Consider the following 21366-nt stretch of genomic DNA (forward strand, 5'->3'; position numbering starts at 1 on the left):
ATTAACATGAAACCATAGAGCTGACACCACCCCTTAATTAAAGAGCTGACACCACCCCTTAATTAAAGAGCTGACACCACCCCTTAATTAAAGAGCTGACACCACCCCTTAATTAAAGAGCTGACACCACCCCTTAATTAAAGAGCTGACACCACCCCTTAATTAAAGAGCTGACACCACCCCTTAATTAAAGAGCTGACACCACCCCTTAATTAAAGAGCTGACACCACCCCTTAATTAAAGAGCTGACACCACCCCTTAAATTAATTAATTCATTAAAGCCTTCTGAAGACGAGAACATAAATTCCATTTCAGAAACAAAAATACATTTGAAATGTTTTCGGTTTTTTAACTTTAATAAATGAAAAATTGTTAAGGCTTTAATGAATAAATATCAGTATATGTCTATTAAATTGTCAATCCGCATTCATTTGATGTTTTTAAGTAAAATGCAAATCATTTTCTGTTCCAGAGGTATTGTTTTGTGTTTTTTGTTTGGGGGGGGAAGGTGATGGAGGGCAGTTGCCCCCTCAATAATTTGTAAAAATATTTGACAGTCCATAACGCTTGACTATCCAGATATGAACCTTTCTTGCCCCCTCCCCAAATAGAAATGCTGGGGATTCGCCCCTGTTCTGGTCTTGAGATGGCATAGGGGCTGTCGGCCCTACTCATAATAATTTTTTATTGTTTTTGGTTACTCCGCTATTTATTGTAATTTGTGTTCATTTGGGTTTCGTCTATTTACAGATGGTGATTTGTTAGTAATTGCATTGATATGCTGGTGACTTCTCAGTTAGAGGGGGTTAATCCGATAAGGAAATTTGGTATGTCAAACTGTAAAACAATCAGGAGTGTATCAACTGAAATTTGACAAAATTAGTCACTTTTCAGGATTTCAATCATCAATCAGAATTGTTTCCCCTTGTGAGCAGTGGCGGATCCAGGGGGATTTTTTGTATCAATATTTTATACCATTTTAATTTCAACAGATTTATTAGAACTTAAACCCTCACCAGATTTTAGGTTAAATCTACGACCATTTCCATTACCTACCTACAACACATAATTGTCGAGGTTCCCTTTTAATTGCGGGTATTTCTTTGTTTGCAAGTTTGTTGAAGCAACCTATTATGCGCCCACCTCTAAGGAAAATCCTGGATCCGCCCCTGCTTGGGAGGAACGCAAGAACTCAAAATCGAGGAAGTAGCATTCGAACATGGCATGTTGGTTCATCAGTTGAGAAATAATAACGACATAGGAGAAAATGGTGGAACTTGTAACTAAGAGGTCTCTACAGCGAAAGGGTACCTGATTTTAGGAAAACGACTGACAGTTATTGCTGACTTTTGATTAGTGCTAATCTTTCCCAAAATAATTTCACAGAGATAATTTCAACAAAGACAACTTAAAATTTCGTGTAAAAGAGCCAATCCGCTTTTGTGTGTTCTTTTCCCCCAATCTGTGATAAAGTAGTAGCGACCCAATCTGTGATAAAGTAGTAGCGGGTAAATACTAGGCCGGGCAAAAAAGTTGTTCTTTTTGCTCTTCTTCCTAGCAAGAACACACGGTAAAATGCGATTGGATTAACATAACGTGTCATAAAAACAAGCTAATTAAAATAAAGCACACTTTTCAACACTAAAATGCATTACAGCAATCTATTTTTTCTTCTTTAGTGGAAGCAGTGGCTTTAGAAACCTCTAAATGCCTATAAGCACGAAGTTTTTTAGTTGCCTTGGCTATTAGTTTAAGGGCATGACAAAAATTTCCAGGCAGTATACAATGTATTCCAATTTCATATTCCAATATCAATCATATTGATAAGGTGGAAATGATTTCATAAACAAAATTCAGTTACATTTAAATACAAAATTCTTACCAGATTGTAAATCAAAACTGATTACTCAATCAGAACTGGACAGCCTGACTCGTTTTGAATTACCATTCATTCTTTATCTACTGTTAGTATGTTAAATTTCCAACTGTTATTCTTTATCTAATGGGCAACTACTCGCTTAAAATATATTGTTTAAATTACTAAATGAAGTTTAGGACACTTAATGATCATCTTGTTTTCTTTTCAGCGGCGATCCTCATGCGATTGGTTTACTTGATTTATTTGGTTTTGAGTGTGCAGAAACCAACTCCTACGAACAGCTGATTATTAATATCACGAATGAACAGTTGGCTTTTCATTTCAACCAAAGCATTTTCAGCTGGGAAATGGTAAGTTTTAGACGGGTGTCGTGTTAAATTATACAATATTTTTGTAGTTAATTTAATAATTTCTTATCGGAGAGGACCCAGAAAAACTGACCGAAGCTCAGACCTCAAAGGCCAATAGCCTGCACGCTCTAAAAACAACTATGCTAAATCTGTGGCTGAGGGGACTATTGATGGATTAGACCTCCCACCCCTTCCGTATATTTTGCCTATTTGTGGACGTGTTTGACATTAATATTGTTGAATATGTCGAGCAAGTGCCTTATCATTGCAGGATATTATTTTATCAGATGCAATCTTCTTTTCTCGGTGGGTATCTCATACCTTTGGAAACTTGGATAATCAGTCCTCCCTATTCGAGATAAATGTTTTCCAAAATTTTTAGTTCATTTTATGGCTTTTTTCACCGTTCTTATATCAAAATTTTCAGTCGTAGTATGTACCTAGACAGGGTGGGATGAAGCTTAGGGGTAATTTGAACCTTCATTCCACCTTCCTATTCAAATTTCGTTCCACTCTTCCAATGCTCCAAGTTCTCAGTAAGTTTTTCTAAAATGAGAAGTTCGGATGAAAGATTCTTGTTCATAACATTTCTACAATGCTCCAGCCTTAGTGGCTTCATCTGCCATTTGATCACCACCAATCCCTGGGTGTCATGGAACCCGTATTCCCGTAATTTGGTATCCATTGGAATCTAAACTCTTCAGAGATTAATAGCTGTTCAATTATCTTTTGCCGGCTCTGTATATACTGCAGAGTCATGAGGCATGCATGACTGTCAGATACGATATAAGTCCTTTAGTCCTTTAGCTGGTCCTTTAGCTGGACACTCTATTTTGAAAATTTCAGCCTGAGAAACTGTAACAATTTCTGCCAAAAGATAATTAACTATATTATCGATTTTGTCAAACCCAGGATAAAACAAAATCTTTCGTTCAAGCGGCTATCCCTAGCTCTAATAAAGTCGAAGTAAGAGAAACAACCATGACAGCAAAGCGAAAGTTAAAAAATCAATCAAGCATAAAAATGGTAAAAAAAAAGTAATAACACAAATTAGTGAAATATAATTTTAAAATAAAAATTTAAGCCCATGAAATAAAATGAAATCTATGCGATGCGAATAATGGAAAAACAACAGAGGGAGGGGGTGGGGGTAAAATAATACTTGATAACTGTTCATGATTACCACAGGCTAAGAGAAAAGAAAGAAAAAGAAACCTAATGCAGACTCTGGGTCAAACGTATTAATATCAGTAATGGCAACACTATCACAGGCTAAAAAAAGGAAAAAAAAATTTTTTCTACGTAAATCACGTTAAAGTCAAAACAACTGATATAAAAAAGTCAAAATCATCAAGGATAAAGAAATAATCAGAAATCTTGACAATCGTAGAAGGGATTTTGCAAAATACTAGATTCATATAAGCATCACAAATGGGCAAAATAAGAAAGGTAATAGATAAAAGGGGGGAAATTTTATCGTGGCGATACACAATCAACTAAGAAAAGAGACGAAGCAATTGATTTTGGGAACAAAATCATCTCAAACACGGGTTAAAATTTCAAGAGAGTCACTCTAATTATTCCTATGACTAAGTATTCTCTTAAGTATTATATAGTATTTCTTTAAGTATTTCTTAAGTATTTTAAGATATTCATTTTCAGATATTTAAGATAAGTATTTAAGATAAATATTAAGTATTTATATTCTTTAAGTATTTCTTAAGAGTATCTCTTAAGTATTATATATCTCTAAGTATTCAAGGATCGACAAGTCATCCACAAATATCCATCTTTGCGGTAAATTTTACTAATTTGACTAATAATGACTAGAAATAAGTGTGGTCCCAATAAGATTCCTTGCGAAATTCCACAATAAATAGGGACGGGGATAGAGAAATTACTTTTATATTTTAGAACTTGTAATCTATTTGAAAGGAACCATATAACAATATTTCCTAAGAGAGGGCCAAGTTCAAAGTTACCCAGTAATAAATGAATTAGGTTATTGTGGTCAACCAAGTTAAACACTTTTTTGAAATTGACTATAACTAGGTTTATTCAAACATTTTGATTCTCTAGGTTACATAGTATTCATATATATATTCATAGTATTCATCAAGGGCACAAGGTGTTGGAGGTTTTCCTTAAATGACCAAATTGTTGGGCGTCAATGTGCGGACCACTTCTAACTTTAAGACAGTCACAAGGGAATCCTTCACAAAGTTTTGAAAGAAACTGGAGTGAATGTAATAGGACGCATGTTGGGATAAGTCAAATTACTAGATTTCTTTGGTACGGGTGTTATAAGCTAATTCCCAGCAACTTGGGAATTTACCACATTTTGCTATTTGGTTGAAAATAATAAATAAAGGTTCTTTAATTGTGTCGGAAAAGGCTTTAAATAAGTCAATTGGGATGTTCATGGAACAAGCGTTTGATTTTCCAAGCTTTAAGATTTATTTTTATAATATCAAAGAGAGAAAATACGAGGAAGGAGGTATTGGGGGGAATAGTTGGATATGAGGCAGTGAAAAGGGAGGAGGATAAGTGAGACGTACAATTGAAGCAATATAAAAGTTTAGGTCGCTGGTGATCTTATAGGGGGGAGTTGAAAATTAAATTCAGAAGGTATTTTTTCGCATAGCTTGAAAAAGCCTGGCTTGAGTCTTTTTTTTATAAGTTTTTTAAAAGTCGCAGTAGCATAAGGCTTATCAGTAGAACATATTTATACTTTTTCTCATGAAAATAGGACTCATAATTACTCCTCAACAAATTTTGGCGGGAAAAATCTTGTAGTCAACATTATTTGTTTAATACAAATGAGACCTACTTTTTACTAGTAATACAAGAACCAAAATTTTAGAGTCTTGAGTCAATAAGAGGTCTATAGACAGTCTCAGTAATAGCAATGGACTTTCTAGCTTCAACCAAGAAAATAAGATGCTTTAACCAACGCTAATACACCCAAGGACTGCTTGGGTATACTAGTTGTCCACTACCCGATTTTCTGTCAAATACCAAACCATATGTGCAGCAAGATATCGTGTTACTTGGAGGAATCAACTTAATATCCAGCTTAATTTGATTCCCACACTTTATGGTAAACTAGAACTACCTTTTAGGTCTCAATGACAGGATAATATTATCCTTGGGTCTCTACGATTAAGCATCAAAGAGTTGTGATGTCAACATGGTTTTTATTTTCTATTTCGAATCCGCTGCCTTTGGGTACATTGATCATTTAAAAGTAATTAAATAAAAAAACAAGTAAATTTTCAACTGATAGTAAGGAGCAATATTAAAAGTTAAAACGAACAAAAATTATTACGTATATCAGGGGGTTACTCCTTCACAACACCTCGCTTTTTATGCTTAAGTTTTTTAGTACTTAATTAGTACTTAATTTATGCTTAAGTTTTTTAGTACTTAATTCTAATTAAACGAACATAGTGTTTCAGGTGTCGTTCTTAAGGTATTGGGACGGAATTTCAACTTTAGCGTAAAAAACAAGGTGTTGTGGAGTATTAATACTCTCATATACCCTACGTAATAAATTTTGTTTGTTTTATAGTTATAAATTGTGTTTATTTTAAGTTTCAATCTGGACAATTCCATCTGGACAATTCAATCCTGGTGGAAATTTACACCAGAAAATTGCCCTTAACGTCTTCACGCGTAAAATTGTGACGGGGAAGAGATAGCGAGACATGAGCAGAATTTTGTATAGGAATTCTGACAAGTTCCTCCAGTTTAAGATTTCCCCTGAAAAATCCACTCCCTGTAAACTTCCCTCCCAATGGAAAATTATCCCCATAGGAAATCCAACCGGTAGAAAATAACCCCCTCCCAAATGTATGCGTACTCTTCAATAACGAATACTATACGTAAAAAATAGATAAATTTTGTAACTGAAAAACTTTTCCCCAGGGGCTATGGGATGCTCATATTATCCCCAAAGGCATAGTAATCCGGTCTTTCAACTATAATGAACAAATGGCTATTTCAGAATTTTGATAAGACGATTTTTTTACAAAAAAGGGGCGTGGGAGGGCACCTAGTTTCCCTTCAATTTTAGTTTCAATTTAGTTAGGACACTAGAACTTTTAATTCCATTTGAATGAGCCATATCAAGATATTCTAGGACCAATGGGTTGATACGATCACCCCTGGGGAAAAAACAAACAAATGAACAAGCACCCATGATCTTTCTTCTGGCAGAAAATACAGAATTTCATATCTTTTCAGATCTCGAAAACAGTTTGAAAAATATTATTTTTGTTCTCCTGTAGAATTATGATCATACGAGATGCACTTTTTCATTTTGATTAAATAAAAAAAAAAAAAACATTTTTTTTAGATGAAAGTAAGGAGCGAAATTAAAACTTAAAACGACATTAGAACGAACAGAGGCTTTTGAAACTTCTCCAGTAAGGTTCGCTGATACACTGGACATCATGTGCTTTTTATTAATATTCTATGACTTTAGGGGTGTTTCCCCCTTTTTTCAGAAACCAGGCTAAATTTCTGAGGCTCGTAACCTCTGATGGGTAAGATCAAATTTATTGAAGCCAAATTTATTCAAATTTATTGAATGTATACATTTGAAATCAGCATAAAACTCTTATTATTTTTATATTTTTATTGGTATCAAAATTCCGTTTTTTAGAGTTTCGGTTACTATTGAAACCGGTTGCTTTTTACTTACAGTTTGTTACCATGAACTGTTTGATTTGACAGCAGTATTTATTCTTCCTCTGCTGATTAGAATTATTAGGGACATATTTGCACACAATCTGATAATCTCATTACTGGAATCAAATTCCATAGTACTCTTTATTGCTTCTTCCGTAAGAAGATGATCCGTAGGTTGAATTCCTAAGATAAGCTTAATGACTTTCATAGCTGTTCCATTGTATGCTGATTTTTTCGTTAAATATGCAAGCCTTTCTGCCCTGAGTAAGGTGATCACGATCCGGACTGAATTGACCGAAACTACTGCTCCATATGACAGAATCGATCTTGCTTCTTAGTTATTTTAAATACATCATTCACGTGATGGTAGGACAGAAAACCTTATTGATTATGTTATAGTAAACTGAAGACTGGCAGGATCAATATAAGATAGTAAGGTATATAGGAGTGCTGTTATTGATGTTAAAAGTAAAAATCGCCATTTAGTAGTATTTGGGTTAATTTAAAGCTGAAATTTCGGAAGTTTAACTACCTCATGGGAACTTATAAAGTTGGTAGACTCCAGGATAAAAATTTGAGAGAAAAGTTCCATGAATAGTTGAATACTAAACTTAAGAGTTTAAAATTTGACAATGTGGAAGATGGTTGGAATAATTTTGAGAAAACGATTTGTAAAGTTTCTAATGGTGTTTTAGGGATTAAGGGCTAGGGATCTGATTGATACATCATATGAAAACAAAAGGAATGTAAAGAAAGTGAAAAAAGCACTAAATTATGAATTAAGGAGATGTGAAGTGGAGGCCATGGATAAAATTGTAGAAGATTTAGAAGATGGAGGTAGACGACATAATAGTAAAATATTGTGCTGCCATGTTAATAAATTAAGAGGAAGTAGTCAGTCCGGACTTGTCCCAGTTAAAGATAGGAACAGGGCCACAATTAATGATAAGGGAAGAGTTAAAGAGAGATTGATAGAACATTTTGAAAATATGCTAAACAAAGATAGAGTTACAGGAAAAGATATAGAGGAAAATGATGAAGTTCACGATACCTTGGATGTGAAGGAAGATTTGTTTATTTAGGAAGCGACAGTACTAAAAGGATAAAAAAATAATAAGGCTCCTGGAGCTGATAGTGTGGTAAATGAGTTCCTTAAATATGGTGGCTCTGAGATTAGAAATGACTTACTGAAGATTATGAATATAATTTTTGACAAAGGGGAAATATCCAATTATTTTAGGAAAACCTTAATTGAACCACTGTATAAGATAGCTGATAAGAGTGAGTGTGGTAATTATCGAGGCATTAGCCTGATCTCTATAGGTAGCAAATTACTTAGTAATATGAGGTTTTTTGGACTGAGAGATGCTGTAGACAAAGTTTGAAAAGAAGAATAGTGCGGTTTTAGAAAAGGCAGAGGACGTGTCCACCAAATTTTCACTCTTAGGTTAATAATTGAGAAGTGCCTGAGAGGTGTCAAACACCTTTGGTCCTCAGTTTAATGGATTATAAGCAAGCGTTCGATTCTATTGAATTTTTGTTAATTTTTGATCCCTAAAGTCTTGTTCTTGGTTAATACAATGCATATTATTTTGTTTTTTGAGGGAGTTTTTGGCATAATAATTAAAAAATCAGCTTCTAATTTGAATTCTTCAAATTAGAAGTTGAATAAGGTGATCTCAGCGGAGGCTTTGATTGTATTCAATACAGTATAATTATTGCGTAAATCTAGGCTCAATGAGAGTTGGGATATTTGGGCGTCCAAATGCACTTTTTGGGGTGTATTCACCCCACCTACAAAATGACCTATAGCTGCTCCTTCAAGTTTGTGGCCAAAATTACACATTTTACATGAAATAGGAACTTTAAATCTGTCCATTAAAGAAATCTTCAACGACACAAATATGCCATTAGCCCTGCCCCCAATGGATTATGTAAAGAAAAATGTTAAATCCCTTATATTTTTTTTTAAATTTAATGCTGTTAAAATGATAACCCTTTTTACCGTATAAATGCCGTTCGCGATACTAACGATTTTTTTTCCATTGTTGTATTGAATGAATATTAAGATAGTAGGATTTCTCATAGAAATGACCAAATGCAATAGAACATTTTAAGCAAAACCTAGTTTATTATTTGTTCTGTGGAAAACAAGCGATTGTAATTTTTCGTCGATTGTAATTTTTTTCATGTAGAATGTAAAATAGACGCTAACATAGATGGTAATATGAAATTAAGATTTTGTTTTCATCGATGATAACGTTTTTGGGTTAGAATTATGGAGGGATAACAAAACAAACTGTGAATTTAATTAGGTAAAGGGATAGTGGTGAAAAAGGAAGAATTCTCACCACCCGATTATATCCAATGCAGAATTGTGCTTAATTATTCCCATTCTGAATATTCTAGCAAGATTGTAAACAAGAAGATATAGATTCAACTGGGTATACATTTTTTGACAACCGACCAATTTTAGATCTGTTACTGATGAAACCAGAAGGTGTCCTGGCGTTTTTAGATGAAGAATGCAAAGCCACTGGAGACAAATCTATGTTCTTAGGTAGGCTTTACTCATCGCAAAAGCTCCAATGTGCGAAAGTTATTGCGCTACTTATTAATTTAGGCATTCAAAATTCATCAGTCTGTTATATAGCAAAAATTATTAAATAGACCCATGTTAAGTATTGCTATTAATTTAGAATATTTTGTCTATGTTGGTGTCCTCAATTCTTATTAGGAAAGTTTTGTTCCTGATGTTACTGTTAAGCTTGAATTACTGCACAGATTCAAACTCAGCTTGCGTCCATATTAATTCACATCTTAACTTAATTTTTTGGTTCTTTCAATTGTCAGTTTTTGTTTTGTTCTTTATTTTCTCTTCCTTCCTCCTTTTATGCTTGTTTTTCTTTCTCCCTCCTTTTTTATGAGTTACTCTATAACTGTTTCCATGTGTTTTCTATTTGTATTCTTGTATGCGTTTATTTTATGCGTCACTCCACGTATTATGCTGCTGTAGAGAGTGTGTGAAAAATGAATAATAATACGCCTTAGATCATAATGGACCATTACTGTCATGATTTCCACCTATTAGTTGACCTATGACTTTCTAAATCTTTTCCCCTTGTGGTCAAAGCTTCTATTCTCAAGTATAAGTCATGGGTTCATTTTGTATCCTGTTATGAAATTCTGATGGGCAATGGCGCGCCACATAATAAAAAACGAAGCTTTTTCTATTTTGTCTATTGTGATTTAAAGCTTGTTGCTCTCTGGTTCTACAGCTGTTCCTGTTCTGGTTCTACAGCTACACATTTTTGACGTCCATATTATTGACGTCCATATTATGACGTTCATACGTCCATATTACTTGGCGCTCCAAGCCGTTAAGGAATTAGGACCATTGTACTGGTCGTCACACTGGTTCTACAGCAGTTCCTACATATTTTTGACCTATCCGTGTTTGCACTGATATTCTCTGCGTCAGGAGGTAGGAGATGCCCATATTACTTGGTACTCCGAGCCATTAAGGACTTAGGACCATTGTACTGGTCGTCACACTGGTTCTACAGCTGTTCCTACATATTTTTGACCTATCCGTGTTTGCACAGATATTCTCTGCGTCAGGAGGTAGGAGATGTCCATATTACTTGGCGCTCCAAGCCATTAGGGAATTAGGACCATTGTACTGGTCGTCACACTGGTTCTACAGCTGTTCCTACATATTTTTGACCTATCCGTGTTTGCACCGATATTCTCTGCGTCAGGAGGTAGGAGATGTCCATATTACTTGGCGCTCCAAGCCATTAAGGACTTAGGGCCATTGAACTGGTCGTCAAAATCAGCTAAGGATGGACCTGGCCCCTCTTCGTGGGCCCTAACCCTATGACTCGCATCTCCAAATCTTACACGTTGTTTCTGTTTTCCTCTGTTGACATCGTTTTGATTTTTAGTGATATTTATTTACATGTGGTCAAATTTCTCTATTGGGTCATCGATATGGAATTTCACTTTCTACCAGAACAATAGCTTGTGCGAGATTTCCAGGTGTTCGTGATAGTATTAAATTAATTAGTTTCTTTTTGGTAATTTCAGCGCAAATGCCTGTAATTGTACTTTTCTTATGTTTTATCAGCTCCGCTTTTACCCAGCTGCATCCAAATTTTATCGACGTATTCACGAATATTCGCAGATGCATTACAATTAACTTCCTCAGTTTTAGGCTTTTCTGATTTACTTGCTTCATTAAATCTAGCTTTGAATTATTCGATAAGAGTGTCCATGTTATTTGCTCCTGTATCTATTATTGATTCGAAGCATTGCAACGCACTTCCTCTTACTTAGGCTGATAAACATTTTTCTTTAGTCTTAAAGCCAAGAGGCTCAGTCAATCCATTGAAAAATTTTAATGTCTTAATAAATTCATGCATATTGCTTGTTCCTGTATGTTCCAGTATAATTTCTGCTCTTGCGAGAAATGCTGTATGGGACTATAATTTTATTTCTTCTTCCGGTAAAGCCATTTTGACTTAATCAAGAACCTATTTGTCCTCTCGATTCATTTTCCCAACTGTCACAAGTTGTTGTGTGATGAATCAACGGTTACCAGTTGTTGTAATGGGACCTCTGCCCTAGTCTTTTAGGATTGATCTTGTGGTCCCAAGCATGTCTGTGAGATCCTGTCCTCAGAAGCTAGCTAGGCCAACTCGGATAGTTACAGCAGAGCGAATATCCTGTAGTTCCTTTCTTGATTATATTTTTTCATGATTATAGGCATTAGTATAAAGAAAAAAACGAGAAATGACTCATCTAAGGGTTAACAGGCAAAGAAAATCAACAATTAAGCAATAAATATAAATTAGTAAATGAATCAATATTAAGTATCACTTATGCTCAAAACAATGTAGTCTGTCAAAAATTAAAAAAAAGTAACTTATGATTAGCAGTTAATAAAGCTAAGAGCTATGAATGTTAAGAGGCTCTGTTTAAGTTTTAGATTTGTTATTCATATTTTACTCCAGAACCCATTATCTCTTGGCTCTGACGTCCCTGTTTTACCACAATTTATTCTGTGTTTTGTCTCTATCTGTCTTTATATGAGAGGATTCCTTTGTTATTAATAAAAGATTTAAATGTTTGGTTGAAAACACTAAGGGGCTATTGAGTTGTTTCAAGGGACTAAGGGGCTATTGACTATTTGATATACTTGATCCCATTCATTACATGTAACGCATCTCGATCGTTTTTTCAGGCCAGTAAATCTTAAAACGCCAATTTCAAAATAATTTGAAGTTGTGTTCTGGAAGATTTCTATACATAATTAATACTTAAATATATTTACAGTGGCTCATTAAAAGATTTGTTTCTTAACTTTTCTTTGAAAAAAACATTCTTTGAGAATTTTCTTATTAATTAATTTTTGTTTGTTTTTTTGTTACCATTTTTTTAAATAGGTAATATAATGCACATGTCTTCAGTTTTTCAAGCATTCGAATAAGAAATAAAAATATCCGATTCTAGTTTATTACTTCCGATTAGTGTCTTTTCATTTATTTCAAAATCCCTCAACATTCCCTGGAAGTTTCAACTAAATGCTATTATCTATTTTTATATATCTCACGCACACCCTATCTGACAACCAGGATACACATAGTGTCTTTTGATAAGTTTAAAAATACCTCTCAACATGCTGTGAAAGTTTCAAGTTAATACTGTTGGCTGCTCCTGAGATATGGCGCACAAGCTGGATGTATATAATAATTGTTTTAATTAGTTCGATATGCCCTAAAAGTTTTTACTAAATACGTTCAGCGGATCATTAGATCTTTATCATTAGCAAAATATCCTTAGCTATTTCTAACACATTGCATTTTTACAACTTTCCATACGATGACGTCATCGTATGACGTTATGCGATGACATATGATTGTGCATGAATCTGAACAGCTAAAGCAAAACGCATGGGAAATGTCTGATGTAGTGCAATCTTAGTAGCAGTAACACTATAGTAGTTGTAGTCACAATCACAAGTAGTGCAAGCTGTAGTCACAACTTGTCACACTCGTAGTAAAAAATGTTCAAACTCGCAGTTACAAGTCATCGCAGCCATAGTTGCAAGCAGACACAGTCACAATTAGAAGCTGTAGCAGTCAAGTTGCATTAGTATTTAAAGTCTAAAGCAGTTGCAATCGTGGTCATGAGTAGTGGCAGCCGCAACTAGTGTGCATTAGTAACCGTAGTATTAATAGTAAAAGTTGTCCTGTGACTGTAAGTACTACTGAAGCTCTACTATTACAGCTAGAACTATTAAACTAAATTAAAAGAGTTTAAATACATCTTGCTTGTCAAAATGGCATAACATATCCAGGTTGTTAAAAGGGGTTATCTGCTATATATCACGAATAACTATGGCTATTAAGTTGATAATTTCAGGAAACAAAAATTTAGAAGTATCCTTGGGAAATCTACACTTACTCAGAAACGGCTAGAAGCATTAAGTTATAAGTTAAATGCATCCAGGTTGTCAAAACGACGTATCTTCAATGTTTCAAGATCAGTTACAGAAGGGTATCAAGACAGAACAGTCGGGAACTTTCGAGCAGAATATTGACCTTAAGGACACTATATGCATCCCAGTTATAAATGGGTGTATCTGCAATATCCTAAAAACGGTTAATATTATTAAGCTGGAATTCACACGATATTTCTATTGGCATGGAAAATTAAATCGAATGTACCAAATGCACTCTGATCCTCAGAATGGAAGGTTTGCTATGTGTTAAAAATAATTAAGCGTATTTAGCCAATTTTTGAATTTAATAAAAAAAAAAAAATATGTGCATCTTGGTTGTCAAAAAGGCATACATATAGTATCTACTGATCGGCTGATGGTATTTAGTTGAAAATTTCAGAGGATATTGAACTAAATCAAACTATATAATTTCCATCCGGCTTTAGTGCAATATCTCAGGAACAACCAACGGTATTAATTTAAAACTTTCACAGTATGTTGAGGGGTATTTTAAACTCATTCAGAATTCAGCATCCTGGTTATCAGAAATGGCGTGTGTGCGCTATCTCTTTAACAGCTTAAAGTATTTATTTGAAAGTTCCAGGGGAAAGCTGAGGGGATTTTAGATTATATCAAAAGTCACTTATCAGATCCAGATATTTTTTTTTATTCGAATGCTTGAAAAACGAGAGAGATGTTCATTATATTATCCAGTAAAAAAAATGGTAATAAACAACAAACGGAAATCAGTTTTAAAAACCTCAAATAATTATTTATGTATAGACACCTTCCAGAAAACGGTTCCATATTTTTTTTTAAATATGCATCCTAGTATTTACTTGCCTGAAAAAAAGATCTAGATACGTCACATGTAATGAACGGGAGTAGGTATATCAAATAGTCAAGAGCCCCTCAGTTCTTTGAAACTACTTAATAGTCCCTAAGTGTTTAATACCAAACATTTACATCTTTTATAAATAACAAATGAAGCTTAGTCTTATACTAAGCATAATGGAGTTAAGTATTTTACTTAGTCTTCTAACTACAGATTAAGTTTTGCCTTATTTTGATGTGTGATTTATATATGTGATTTATATATGTGATATGTGATTTAAATATGTGCCATATTTTGATTGTGTGAATCACAATGTGATTTTTGTTGTTTCTTGCTCCAAGGCCTTTTCTACAGTTTTTCGGAATCACTTGTCATCTTTTGTGATTTTGCATGCGTCATTAGGTGTTGATAACCTCTAGCAACTTCGATAGGGCAATCTCGTGGGGAAAAAGATGTTATTTGATTCTAGGTATGCATATAAATATGCAGCATGTGTATAGAATGTGCATCAAAGAATCATTCATTTACAGAATATTTTCTTCTCGAACTCGTTGTGATTCTCATTGTTGCTTCTCTCCAAACCGAAGGTTTCATTTGCAACTCAATGTGATCAACCGTATTGCTGTTTTCCTAAACGTATATGCCGTCTTCCAGTATTTTCGTTCGAGGTTTGTGATGACGCTTGTTGCTGCGTGTCTTCTAGCCGCACGTCACGTTTCCGCTTCATTTCCGTGGATCCTTGTATCAGAGTTTTCTTTGCCTTCTGTCTTAGCTGTTCAGATCAATCTAAAATAGTTTTCAAGTAAAAATTATAGATTCATACATATTTAAATAAATAAAAAGTTGCTCGTTTAAATGGAGTACATATGTTCGTTATTCTTTAGTGTTAAGAAGTGAGATGCTAAATAAGCTATTTCAATTGAGCTAAGAAATTCTGGCATGAATTCAAGTTCTCCTTCCTTTTAAGCTTGGTTGTAGCGGTAGCTACAATCTAGGAAGAGACGGTCAAGTCCCATAGTAAAAAATTAATATCCCAAAACTCCTAAAAATGGTGTCAGATGGAAATAAAAAGCCCACCATTGGAACTGTCTTGGCCGAAGCCCCTATAAATGAATTTTACAGTTCCTTGGCCTGAACAACAAGAAAAATCCATTGGCTTGAAAAACAAGGAAAGTGGCTGTAGCCAGAATATTCTGCATCCAAACTGTTGTTTTTCTTTCCATTTTTCTCTACTGCTAGCGGGGCACTGAAACATCAGAGATAGCTGTTTAATGGAAATTGCTACGTCTATGCTCTTTTGTGAATAAAAAATTGAAATAAAATGAATTTTGATGATTTTTTTTTTATTTTTATGCCGTTATAATTGATGTCATATGTGTATACTGTAACTATAAATTACGCAAAAAGTAATACATTAAAGTCTCATACATTTTATAGGATTTTTATTCTTCTGGGATAGCTGTTTAATGGATTATTTTAATGGAAATTGCTACGTCTATGCTCTTTTGTGAATAAAAAATTGAAATAAAATGAATTTTGATGATTTTTTTTATTTTTATGCCGTTATAATTGATGTCATATGTGTATACTGTAACTATAAATTACGCAAAAAGTAATACATTAAAGTCTCATACATTTTATAGGATTTTTATTCTTCTGGGATAGCTGTTTAATGGATTATTTTAATGGAAATTGCTACGTCTATGCTCTTTTGTGAATAAAAAATTGAAATAAAATGAATTTTGATGATTTTTTTTTATTTTTATGCCGTTATAATTGATGTCATATGTGTATACTGTAACTATAAATTACGCAAAAAGTAATACATTAAAGTCTCATACATTTTATAGGATTTTTATTCTTCTGGGATTCATTTTGAATCTGTATTAATTCCCTTGGAATCAAGGATTTGTGTTGCTGGTTATCACTTGAGTTTTAGCTGCAGATCTCGTTTGCACTTCCTTTTTGTATATTTTCGTGCATTACCTCCAACTTTGGAATGTTCCATTGCCTGGACTATCTGAAATGTCAAAAAAAAGTGATTGACTTAATCATCGTTTTATTCTTTAGTTTCAAGTCATAGGATGGACAATTATTAATGTCAGTTTAATTGAGAAATTCTGTCGTAAATTCAATTCTTCCTTCCTGCTTGTCCTTTACAGATCATGACTATAATGGTAGCTAAAATCTAGTAAGAGACAAATTTGTCCATTGGACTGCCTTTGCCGAAACCCTTATAAAAATAGTTAAAGTCCCTTAGCTTGAATAACAGGAAAAACTCATTGGCTTGAAAACAAGAAAAGTGGGTGCAACAACAATATTTCTGTGTCGAAAATATCTGTTTTCCATTTTTTCACCACTGTTAGTTGTACAGTGGAACATCGTAGAGAGCTGTTTTAATGGCTCATTTTAAATCAAATTGCTATGCCTATATGCTTTTATAATTAACAGAAAATAACAGATAAATAAAATTAACTGTTAACGAAAAACTATATTTTCGTATACAGAATGATGAATGACGCCAAAACTTTAGGTTATAAGCATAAATGACTTAAAAAGTAAAATCTAGTTATGATTACAATGACATCAGTATTATCAGGATATGACAATATGATGTCTTGGGTGTTAAATGGACTAAAATTATTATATAAAATGCGTTGAAATTTTGGGGTTTTAAGAACAATTCTATTTTTTGAATTTAAACTAGAAAAATACCAGAAAATTTTAAAATAAATTTATCTATTTTTAAGTTCTTAGTTAAAAATCTCGAAAACTATTATCTAAAATGCAAAACTATTTACTGTTTCTTAAAAAAATTCTGCTTTTTGAATTAAAACAAGAAAAATACCCAAAACTTTAAATAAACTTTATTTTATTTTAATTCTCAGTTTAGAATCTCTGAAGTTATTATGTACACTTTAAATATTTATAGTGTCTTTCTTGTTAGTGTGTTATTTATTAGTGTCTTACAGTGTTTTTCTGTTTTTTGAATTGAAACTATTAAAACACCTGAAAATTTTTATATTTTCATTATATTTTAGTTTGTAAGTTGTATCAAAGAAAAAACTATAGCCCATACTAACTACAATGTTAAATAGCTACAATGTATGAAATTGCAACACACACTTATATTTCAACAAAACGATATTACATAATATTTCAGTATCTTCAGATCTACTAACTTGTCATATTTGCCGAATAAAATCCTTAGCCAATCGATTTTTTGCAACTGATAAAAACGGCTAATATTTACGCTTATGATTCATATTACATAGTTTTGGTTTATGTTCGTTGTTTCTTTTATATTGATTATGATTTTCTTAAGCCTATTTTTTGGAATAAGGAAATCTGGACTGGAACTATTTCACAATTTTATCCTTTTTAGGAAGTTTGAATCAGTTTCTCCGGTCTAAATATCTTGAGGTGAAAAGTGACACCGAATTTACAGTCGCCCATTACACGGGCAAAGTAACTTACACAACCGATGATTTTATCGTCAAGAATAGGGACTTTATACCTCAGGAAATCATTGAACTCCTCAGGTTTTCTGGGAATGCTGTTATTTCTACAGTTTTCAAAACTAAGGTAACCAAAACTGGGCATGTTACAACTGCTGTCACGTTCCAAGAAAAGACATTGATCAGAGTAAGTGTTGATCTTTGTATCTGAAATGTTGATTATTTTTCTGTCAAAAATGGTGGAAAAGGTACATGCTAAGAAAAACTCAATCAGGTTCTTCAAGTTATTAAACAAAAAAAAAAACAAGTTTTTTTAAATGAAAGTAAGGAGCGACATTAAAACTTAAAACGAACAGAAATTACTCCATATATGAAATGGGCTTTTCCTCCTCAACGCCCTGCTTTTACGCTAAAGTTTGACTCTTTCTCTTAACTCTACATTTTAAAACAGTAAAAAAATTGAGTGTAAAGAGCGGGGCGTTGAGGAGGAAAAGCCCCTTTCATATACAGAGTAAGTTCTATTCGTTTTAAGTTTTAATATCGCTCTTTACTTTCATTTTAAAAAACTAATTTTTTTGTTTGATTTCTGGACGCTTTTGAATTAATGCATTTTGTATCTTGGCTCTCCGCTCATAAATAATTAAAACGAAATTTGCATATTAATTTTTTGGGCTTTTTCATAGTTTTAATCGGAAGATTTCGGGAAAAAAGGAGCAAGAGAGGAGAACCCTCCAATTTTTTGATTTCTTAAAAAGGCTTCTATAACTTTTAATTTTTACGAACTTTTTCATAAGTATAAAAATACGTAACTCACGAATTAACGTACGAAGTGAACTTCTATATTCGTATGTTTTTATTGCTTATATGAGGGGGCTCACCCCTCGTCGATACCTCGCCCTTTACACTAAAGCTTAAATTTTGTCCCAATTCTTTAAGAATGACCCCTGAATCACAAAGGCCGTAGAATAAATAGCTGAAAATGCTAAAAATACTTTAGCGTAAAGAGCGAGGTATTACGAGGAGGTAAGCCTCTCATATGCGTAATAATTACTGTTCGTTTTAAGTTTTAATGCTGCTCCTCACTTTCAGTAGAAAAAACTTTTCATGTTTTTTTTTCATTGTTTTTTTTTTTAATAGTGCTAGAAAATCCTGCGCCCCCTCCATTGAAAGTCTCTTCCCCCATGAGAAGTTCCTCCATAGAAAGATCCTCCCACGTGACCCCCCCCCCTCAAATCTCCCCCCAAACCAAAAAAAATCCCCTGAAAACGTCTGTACACTTCCCAGTAACCATTACTATATATAAACACAGGACAAAGTTTATAACTTGGAGCCCCTCTCACGGGGACTGCGGGGGAGTAAGTCGTCCCTAAAGACATAGTTATTAGGTTTTTTGACTATGGTGAATAAAATGAATATCTCAGAATTTTGATCCGATGACTTTGGGGAAAAAATGAGCGTGGGAGGGGGCCTAGGTGCCCTCCAATTTTTCGGTCACTTAAAAAGGGTTCTAGAACTTTTGATTTCCGTTAGAATGAGCCCTTCCGCGACATTCTAGGACCAATGAGTCGATACGATCACCTTGAGGAATCCGTGATTTGTCCGTGATTTGTCTTGTGGCAAAAAATACAAAATTCTACATTTTTGTAGATAGGGGCTTGAAACCTCTACTGAAAGGTGTTCTGATACTCCGAATCTGATGGTGTGATTTTCGTTAAGATCGTATGACTTTTAGGGGGTATTTCCCCCTATTTTCTAAAATCAGGCAAATTCTCTCAGGCTCGGTAACTTTTGACGGGTAAGACTAAACTTGATGAAACTTATATATTTAAAATCAGCATTAAAATGTGTTTCTTGTGATGTAAATATTTGCATCAAAATTCCATTTTTTAGAGTTTTGGTTACTGTTGAGCCGGGTCGCTCCTTACTACAGTTCGTTACCACGAAATGTTTGATGAAACATAATTGTATTAGAAACAATTTTTTTGAATCGGGTCCAGTATCCTTAATGTATAGAGAACAGAAAAAATTTAATTTTTTCGTTTATATTAGTTAAGTGGAAATTTAAAAAAAACTTATATATAAATTATAGATTAGAAAAATTAGAAATACAAATTAGGAAAAATCGGTAACTCAACTCTTCATGAAAAAAACACCTTAGGCAGTTACGCAGTTTTTAGTACTGGCAGGTCCCAAATAAATAACTAATAAAAAAACTGGGTATGAAAAATCAGTGAAAAAAAAAATAAAAGCATAAGACACCAAACAGTTTAAGAATCTAAAGCTTTCCTTGGAACGTATGTTTTGTTTGGGAATCAACAGTTGCTGATGTTTTAATTTTCAAGGCAGAAATGCGTTGTCAAATTTAATGAATAAGTTATGCTTATTAAATTGGACGGCACAAAGTGGCAACAATTACAAAGTCTGGCATTGCCCTAAACTCTGCATAAATTTGAAGATATAAACACAAAAAATCTTAGAAAATTGTTGTATTCAGTAATATGAAATTCACATTCCAGATAAGGCAGCAAAACCGCCTGGTTTTGATGCAAACAAAAAGCAAAAGCGAAGTAGCATTTAGGAATGAATAGAACTAAGATGGGTGAAAGGAGAAATATCTTTGTTTTTGTGTCTTTGGTACTGTAAATTTACAAAAAATAATTGAGAAATCAAAGTGAATATTTATTTCTTTTTTATAAAACCTGTCTTTCCAAATCTTTTTTTCAGTAGAAAATTTTCGAGTTTTTGATGGGACCATATATATGGATGAGATATTTGACCTAATTTTAAAGGATAAAGCTGGTACTGGCTTAATATTGAGCTTGTAATATAATTAAAGTGCAATATGTCACACGGTTGAGCATGCACCAAAATCCTTTATTTAAAAGAGTAGAAAAAAATATTTAAACGAAACAAGTATAGTACAATCTAAATCAGTATGGAGTAAAATCGAATGAGGAGCCAGTGTTCACCCCCCTCCCAGAAATTCCTCCATGAGAAACTCCCTCCGTGAAAAATGCCCACGTAAAATTCCCTCCCCATAAAAATACCTTTCTCCCCTGGAAAATTACTCCCACTCAGAGACTTTACACCCAGAACCCCCTCCTCGAGCATGCAATATTCCCCCACATACAAAATTGAGCCGCCAAAGAGAAAGTACAAAATAGGTAGCCTATCTCAAAATGTCGATCAGATTTCCCAAGGGGCTACCAAGCAGCAGATATTAAAACAGATTTAGGACAGTTTGTCTCCAACCACTAGGACAGTTTGTCTCCAACCTCTTTCGACTTACAAGAAAAAGACTAGAGCTCGCGGTTTCTCATCAAATGAGTATCCTCCAGATTTTCTAAGACAATACGACGGAGGTTGGGATGCAGAGGGGGCAGCCCCCCTCCTGTAAGGACTAAATTCTGCTCATTTTGACGTTTAATGTTACTCTTTACTTCGCTGGACCAGAACAGCATAGACCAGAAATATTACCAGAAATCAAAAGGGATTAACTATCAATTTCTACCTCCAAACCCTTTCTTAGAACTAATCCTGTATTTAACTGAAGGCTCAATGAGAGTTACGATGTTTTGGTATTAGAGTACCTTCTTTGAGGCATCTGTCCCCTTCATAGCAACAAAACAATATAAAAAGTCTACTGT

The 21366-nt window shown here is 33.8% G+C and overlaps 1 protein-coding gene across 1 annotated transcript in view; it reads left to right on the forward strand.

The window, feature by feature from the left end:
• The window catches only part of LOC136033504 (neither inactivation nor afterpotential protein C-like), a 60001-nt gene extending 42015 nt beyond the window's left edge, over positions 1 to 17986 (forward strand). Inside the window, exons 4-6 of the mRNA XM_065714250.1 lie at positions 2088 to 2229; positions 9331 to 9481; positions 17647 to 17986. Of these exons, the coding sequence (XP_065570322.1) occupies positions 2088 to 2229; positions 9331 to 9481; positions 17647 to 17930 (577 nt within the window). The 3' untranslated portion in view covers positions 17931 to 17986. The remainder of the gene's footprint in view (positions 1 to 2087; positions 2230 to 9330; positions 9482 to 17646) is intronic.
• Positions 17987 to 21366: the final 3380 nt, after the last annotated feature.

Source organism: Artemia franciscana, chromosome 12 (assembly GCF_032884065.1).
Source record: "Artemia franciscana chromosome 12, ASM3288406v1, whole genome shotgun sequence".
Taxonomy (NCBI): domain Eukaryota; kingdom Metazoa; phylum Arthropoda; class Branchiopoda; order Anostraca; family Artemiidae; genus Artemia; species Artemia franciscana.